Source organism: Amblyomma maculatum, chromosome 9 (assembly GCF_055883805.1).
Source record: "Amblyomma maculatum isolate TAMU_Amacu chromosome 9, ASM5588380v1, whole genome shotgun sequence".
Taxonomy (NCBI): domain Eukaryota; kingdom Metazoa; phylum Arthropoda; class Arachnida; order Ixodida; family Ixodidae; genus Amblyomma; species Amblyomma maculatum.
The window spans coordinates 62,189,353-62,197,222 of record NC_139352.1 but is presented as its reverse complement, the minus strand read 5'-3'; the positions used below and the strand labels follow the sequence as shown (position 1 = coordinate 62,197,222).

Here is a 7,870-nt window from a genome sequence, read left to right as displayed (position 1 = left end):
TGCGGCGACGGCTACAGCTGCGGTTTTGGCTACAGCTGCTGCTGCGGGTACTGCTGCGATTACAACTGCGCTACGGCTACAGCTGTCGCTGCGGCTACAGCTATAGCTGTGGCTGCTGCTGTTACTGCGGCTACGGCTACAGCTGCGGCTGCTTCGGTTACAGCTGCGGATACGGCTACCGCTGCTACTGCTGCGGTTACAGCTGCGGCTCCGGCTACAGCTGCGGCTGCGGGTACAGGTGTGGCTGCTGTTGAGGTTACAGCTGCGGCTACGGCTTCAGCTGTGGCTGCTACTGCGGTTACAGCTGCGGTTACGGCTACAGCTGCTGCTGCTGCTGCGGCTGCGGTTACAGCTGCGGTTACCGCTGCGGCTATGGCTACAGCTGCGGTTTTGGTTACAGCTGCTGCTGCGGTTGCTGCTGCTTTCGCAGTTACAGCTGCGGCTACGGCTACAGCTACAGCTGCAGCTGCTGCGGATACAGCTGCGGCTGCTGTTGCGGTTACAGCTGCGGCTAGGGCTACAGCTGCTGCTGCTGCGGCTGCTGCTGCTGCGGCTCCGGCTACAGCTGTGGGTGCTGCTGCGGATACGGCTACAGCTGTGGCTGCTGATGCTGATACAGTTGCAGCTGCGGCTACGGCTTCAGCAGTGGCTGGTGCTGCTGAGGTTACAGTTGCGGCTTCGGATACAGCTGTGGGTGCGGCTGCTGCACGGTTACAGCTGCGGCTACGTCTACAGCTGTGGCTGCTGCTGCTGCGGTTACGGCTACGGTTACAGCTGTGGCTACAGCTACAGCTGCTGTTGCTGCTGCGTTTACAGCGGCGGCTACGGCTGCAGCTGCTGCTGCTGCGGCTACGGCTACAGCTGCTGCTGCTGCGGTTGCAGCTGCGGCTACAGCTACAGCTGTGGCTGCTGCTGCGGTTGCAGCTGCGGCTACGGCTACAGCTGCGGAGGCTGCTGCTGCAGCTCCTGCTGTGGTTACTGGTGCGGCTACGGCTACAGCTGCGGCTGCTGCTGCAGTTACAGCTGCGGCTACGGCTACAGCTGTCGCTGCGGCTACGGCTATGGCTGCGGCTGCTGCTGTTGCTGCGGTTACGGCTACGGTTACAGCTGCGGCTACGGCTACAGCTGCGGTTTTCGATACAGCTGCTGCGGGTACTGCTGCGGCTACGGCTACAGCTGCTGCTGCTGCGGATACAGCTGCGGCTGCTGCTGCTGCGGTTACAGCTGCGGCTACGGCTACAGCTACGGCTGCTGCTGCGGTTACAGCTGCGGATACGGCTACAGCTGTGGCTGCTGATGCTGCTACGGTTACGTCTGCGGCTACGGCTTCAGCTGTGGCTGCTGCTGCTGCTGGGGTTACAGCTGCGGCTTCGGCTACCGCTGCTGCTGCTGCGGTTACAGCTGCGGCTACAGCTGTGGCTGCTGCTGCTCCTGCTGCGGTTACAGCTGCGGCTACGGCTACAGCTGCGGCTGCAGCTGGGTTACAGCTGCAGCTGCTGCTGTGGTTATGGCTACGGCTACAGCTGCGGCTGCTGCTGCGGTTACGGCTACGGCTACAGCCGTGGATGCTGCTGCTGCGGTTACAGCTGCGGCTACGGCTACAGCTGTGGCTGCTGCTGCTACTGCTGCGGTTACAGCTGCGGCTCCGGCTACAGCGGCGACTGTTGCGGTTACCGCTGCGGCTACGGCTACAGCTGTGGCTGCTGCTGCTGTGGTTACAGCTGCGGCTACGGCTACAGCTGTGGCTGCTGCTGCTGCGGTTACAGTTGCGACTACGACTACAGCTGCGGCTACGGCTATAGCTGTGGCTGCTGCTGTTGCTGCGGTTACGGCTACGGTTACAGCTACGGCTACGGCTGCGGCTGCTGCTGCTACTGCTGCTGCTACGGCTACAGCTGCTGCTGCTGCGGTTACAGCTGCGGCTACGGCTACAGTTGCGGTTTTGGCTACAGCTGCTGCTGCTGCGGGTACTGCTGCGGCTACGGGTACTGCTGCGGCTACGGCTACAGCTGCGGCTGCTGCTGCGATTACAGCTGCGGCTACGGCTAGAGCTGCTGCTGCTGCTGCTGCAGTTGCAGCTGCGGCTACGGCTACAGCTGCGGCTGCAGCTGGGTTACAGCTGCAGCTGCTGCTGTGGTTATGGCTACGGCTACAGCTGCGGCTGCGGTTACGGCTACGGCTACAGCCGCGGATGCTGCTGCTGCGGTTACAGCTGCGGCTACGGCTACAACTGTGGCTGCTGCTGCTGCTACTGCTGCGGTTACAGCTGCGGCTCCGGCTACAGCGGCGGCTGTTGCGGTTACCGCTGCGACTACGGCTACAGCTGTGGCTGCTGCTGCGGGTACATCTGCGGCTACGGCTACAGCTGTGGCGGCTGCTGCTGTGGTTACAGCTGCGGCTACGGCTACAGCTGTGGCTGCTGCTGCTGCGGTTACAGCTGCGGCTACGACTACAGCTGCGGCTACGGCTACAGCTGCGGCTACGGCTATAGCTGTGGCTGCTGCTGTTGCTGCGGTTACGGCTACGGTTACAGCTGCGGCTACGGCTACGGCTGCGGCTGCTGCTGCTACTGCTGCTGCGCTTACAGCTGCGGCTACGGCTACTGCCGCGGTTACGGCTACAGCTGCTGCTGCTGCGGCTGCGGTTACAGCTGCGGCTACGGCTACAGTTGCGGTTTTGGCTACAGCTGCTGCTGCATCTGCTGCGGGTACTGCTGCGGCTACGGCTACAGCTGCGGCTGCTGCTGCGATTACAGCTGCGGCTACGGCTGCAGCTGCTGCTGCTGCTGCTGCTGCTGCAGTTACAGCTGCGGCTACGGCTACGGCTGTGGCTGCTGCTGCGGTTGCAGGTGTGGCTGCTGCGGTACAGCTGCGGCTTCGGCTACAGCTGTGGCTGCTGCTGATGCTGCTGTGGTTGCAGCTGCGGCTCCGGCTACAGCTCTCGCTGCTGCTGCTGCTGCTGCGGTTTTAACTGTGGCTGCGGCTGCAGCTGTGGCTGCTGCTCCGGCAGTTACAGCTGCGGCTACGGCTACAGCTGTGGCTGCTGCTGCTGCTGCTGCGGTTACGGCTACGGTTACAGCTGCGGCTGCTGCTACTGCTGCTGCGACTACAGCTAGGGCTATGGCTACAGCTGCTGCTGCGGTTACAGCTGCGGCTACGGCTACAGCTGTGGCTGCTGCTGCTCCTGCTGCTGCGGTTACAGCTACTGGCTACAGCTGCTGCTGCTCCTGCGGTTACAGCTGCGGCTTCGGCTACCGCTGCTGCTGCTGCGGTTACAGCTGCGGCTGCTGCTGCGGCTGCTGCTGCTGCGGTTACAGTTCGGCTACGGCTACAGCTGTCGCTGCTGCTGCGGTTACAGCTACGGCTACATAGTCTCGTGCTGCTGCTACTGCTACAGCTACCGCTGTAGAGCCTGCTGCTGCTGCTGCTGCTACTGCTACAGCTACGAAGTCTGCTGCTGGTGCTACTGCTACAGCTGCAGTCTACTGCTGCTGCTGCTACAGTTACAGCTACATCTACTACTGCTGCTAAAGGTACAGGTATGGCTGCAGCTGCTGCGGCTACTGCTACAGCTACAGGTATTCCTACAGATGCTGCTACTACGGCTGCTGCTGCTGCTGCGACAGGTTCAGCTACAGGTACGGCTGCTACAGTTACAGCTGCTGCTGCTGCTACAGCTGCAGCTCCTGCTACAGCTGCTGCTGCTGCTGCTGCGGCTGCTGTTGCAGCTACAGCTGCTTCTGCTGCTACACCTACAGCTACAGCTGTAGCTCGAAAGGGTGATGATGTCCGACCTATATGACCCGCTGTCTAGAGCACACCACAGAGCAAAAGAAGTCACGGCATCTCGCACATGGAGTGAAAATGTCCAGCAAAAAATATTCGAATCGCTTAGCTAACGCAACATATAGATAAATACTGAATTAAATGCCTCAGGACCTTTGGTTGACGTGCCAGAAGGCCCACATGTAGTGGCTGTGAGCACGAACGGTCGAAATCAGTCGCGTAGTAAGCTGGTGTCTTACTGTGTTCCTTTCAAATGGATAAGCACTTTGGGGTTACTTTCATGGCAATAACTGCCACGAACTTCCCTATCCCAATGACGAAAATTTCCTGAAGACAACATCAACTATGCTTGCTCCGCGCCAAGCTTTTTCCTCTCTAGCGAAGAAGTAGGAGACTGTTCTTGATCGTAAGCAAAAATAACTGACATGATGGCAACATACCAGCACTCCTCCTACCTACATCGTGCTGTCTGACAACGTGGGAGAGCGACAAATCTTAGAGAAACTCTGAGAAGGGGAGGAGTACTGCGAAAAAGGTTTAATTATTAATTAGTATATGTTAATAACACGCGCCTGTTCGAAGTCCTTTCCGTGGTTCTGGAGGTAGGAATGTGCTTCGCCCTGGTGACCTTCCTCGATTCCGAGCTGCGGCTGCGGCGTTGTCGCGTTTTGGGATGCACGAACCAGCCGATACAAACACTGCTTTCCTGGCTGACGAAAACGTTGCGAAGGAAAAGCAGCAGGTAGAGGACGTCTGCAAGAAGCGGAACTTGCAACAACACGCGCTGCTCGTGCGCAGTTTAAGGAAGATATACGGCTTCATCCGGCGTCGCATTGCCATCGACAAGAACAGCTTCGCGATGCGTCACGGCGAGTGCATCCGTTTCGTGGGCGTCCTGGACACCGGTAAAACTACGCTGCTTGGCGTCCTTGGCGGCGCGCTGTTTGTGACATCCGGCGACGCCTACCTGGGCCCCACGCCACTTACACTTCACTACCGACAGTGGCTGCGGATTATCGGCTACGTTCCTCATGCCGGGGGTCTCCTGGAAATACACATTGGCCGGGAAATGATCTGCCTGCTGGCCATGCTTCGCGGAGTTCAGGACGTACCACGCGTTACGAGGTCTCTTCTGACCATTGCCGGCCTCGCCGAGTCTGACGCGGCCATCGCATCATGCAGCGCAAGCGCCAGGGTGCAGCTGTCACTGGCTTTGGGGTTGATGGCCTTACTCAGGCTGTATATCCTGGACCTTCCGGACTACGACAAGCAGACGCGCGCTCTGGTGCAGCGAGTGCTGGAATACTTTGGACAGCACAGCACCGTTATACTGACGTGCGAGCATCATCGCCAATACGAGAGCGTCTACGACCGCATCGGCATCCTGGCGGCTGGCCGCATAGACTGCATCGGCTCGGTAAAGGAGCTCAGTGCAAAGTACTTGAGCGGTACTACGATCCCGGTGTACGTTTCCCGACCGAAAGTGCGATATGGATGATCAGCGGCTTATCGTGAGGGATGTGATGGACCACTTCCCGATGTGCTCGCTGGTGCGCTGCTACGAGGCTCTGCTGGAATTTCGCATTTTCGAGCCGCCGACCAGCTTATGCGAAACGTTCGACACCCCCCCCCCCCCCCTATTCCTCGAGCGGAAGCAAAAGTTTCACGTTTTCTACATCAGCGACACTACACTGGAACAGATATTCGCCAGCCTAGGCTGCAAACACGTTGGTCTTCAGGCTCGCGAATAAGACGCATTGAACGGGTCGGGTGGGAAGGGGGGCGGGGTTCACAAACAACATGGGAACGGGGAAAGCTGGAACACGGGGAGGGGTTATAGCACTAAGAATTGTTTAACCCCTTTTGCAATATTTACTTGACGGGGTTCGCTATAATGATTGTTTGTCAGCCGGATCGCAGTCAGGTCTTATATAACACTGGCCAAAATAAAAAAAAGTGAAAAAGTTAGAAGGCTTACAATGGAGCGATCAAAAGAGTGATGACGGTATGGATTTGGCGTGTATGCTTCTGAGGTGATGCCGTCGAATTCGATCTACTCCGCCGAGGTGTCCCGGTGGTAAAGGCGCTCGACAACTCTGCGTAAGTACGCGCGCTGGAATTCCGGCCTCGACGGCCGCTATCGATGGCGGCGAAAGGAAGGTGCATGTGTGCTGTGCGATATCACTGCGCGTTAAAGAGCCCCAGGTGGTCGACATGTCTGGAGCCCTCCAGTATGGCGTCTCCGATAGCTTGACTCGCTTTAGGACGTTAAACGTTTCACAGATACGTGCATAGATAATTCCACTTTTGCTTACACGCCTTATGTTCCGCCAACAACTCGCACATCTCAATGCACTCGTAGCGTACTATGTTTAATTTCCACGTGCCCGTAATTGTCGAACTTCGCTTATACATTAGCAGTCGTTGTTAATTGCGCTTCATGCGAACACTTCCATCCATATTTACTGTACTCCCCCTTACTTACACCTCCTCATCGGGTCCTTCATACATTATTTCTCGGCATCGATATGCCATATATATACATGCTATGAAAGCAATGTTCTGTCAGCAGAATAAGAATCGAACTTATCTACTCCCCCTCTCTTTACGTTATCGTCAGCAAAAGCGAACTTCATTACAAAATTACGAAACAGCACGCCCATTATTAAAATATAGGCACATTCTCCTTGTTTGCACGTTTCTTATATCCGCCGTCTGGAAAACGAAGCACGGAATGAAGTGACAATGTAATTATGCATGACCAGGCACGAAAGTTACAGCGGCTACATTCGATATCAAGCGCGCACGATACATAGGCTGCACTCGATATCCGGAGATAAGCTTCACGCTCGCCGCATCACGTAAAAAGCAGCAAGTAGGCACGGCGCATGCTCCGGTATGACCGCTTCATCCCCCACGCAACATCTATTCTGGGTGTCACCTAGAAGCCGTGCCACACTGTAGCTAAGTGGGTAACGTGCTGAGCTCGCACACGCGAAGACGCTGGTTCGAATCCCAGCGCCTGCAGCGCTTGTGCCTTCGATCGCTGTGTTGCGGGGACTGAGATTCTTACTGGTGTCGTTCCGGAGCCTTACAGACTCCGGCTGTACACTTAGCCGCCGTGTGTGGTGGACAAGGGGAGGTGGTGTGCCTTTTAGGCACATTATCTCCTCTCGCTGTCCCCCGGGCATCCGAAGGGTGGATGCCTGTTGCTGCTGGTGCTGGTTTTGTACGCATACTGTACAGCGGTAATGAATATGGAAGACGCAGTGCGGCGACTGTGCAAAATGCGGAAGAGAGTTAAGAAGCGGCATCGTGCCTTCATGTGTCACACCAGAACAGTTTACCCATGTAGATGTCCGCCTGCTTCTGATATGAATCAGCTCTGTCTGCAACTTTGCTCTCTCTGTTGGCGTGTTCTGTGTACCTGCTGTATCGCATTCATTCCATTTTGGAAACGCTGATTGTAGAAATGCTTCATACTACAATATTATACAGTACTTCAGAGAATTAGAAACGATCCTTAAGAAAGATGCTGCCGAACGAAGTTCAGGATATGAAATGGAAGGGGGAACTCCTCCCACATATCATTAGAATTACTTGCAGGTCTAATGAAGGGTTAGGAAGAGACTCTCGAACATCCCACTCCGTAATTATTGCGGGGAAGTTCATGGTACCCACACGTTAGACTTTTCGAGGCCAGTGCGAGCCACCTTAAAGGGCCTCCTCAGCCTACGAATCTTAATGAAAAGCACTATCAGATAGCCCGTCATTGGTGAATTATCGCTCTCAGACACAAAAGTAGGCCACATATGTCAAGGCTGTCCTGTCTGTGGGTCATCATACCTCGTGGATCACAATTCAATTGCTTTTCGTTAAAACTAGTGGTCGCACTTCCTACTCTTCGGCTTAGCGAGAGTGATCCCCAGCATGTGAACATTTTCACACACTAATTGGTTGCCATTTCGCCCCATACCATGCCATTCCCCTCCTCCCTCCGCCCCCTCCCCCGTAGTGCTGCAACCGACGCAGTCTGCACCCTGCGCACACTCCTAGTGGCGCTAGTGGTTCGGAACAGACTTTCT

General features: G+C 56.4%; 1 protein-coding gene across 1 annotated transcript; it reads left to right on the top strand.

The window, feature by feature from the left end:
• Positions 1–4,458: 4,458 nt before the first annotated feature.
• Positions 4,459–5,283, top strand: LOC146179186 (ABC transporter ced-7-like). Its single transcript, XM_084580142.1, has one exon. The coding sequence runs from the start codon at positions 4,459–4,461 to the stop codon at positions 5,281–5,283; it is 825 nt and encodes a 274-aa protein (XP_084436268.1).
• Positions 5,284–7,870: the final 2,587 nt, after the last annotated feature.

What these genes read in the sequence shown, in the direction of transcription:
- LOC146179186 (XM_084580142.1), top strand. Translation starts at nt 4,459, where the DNA reads ATGCACGAACCAGCCGATACAAACACTGCTTTCCTGGCTGACGAAAAC.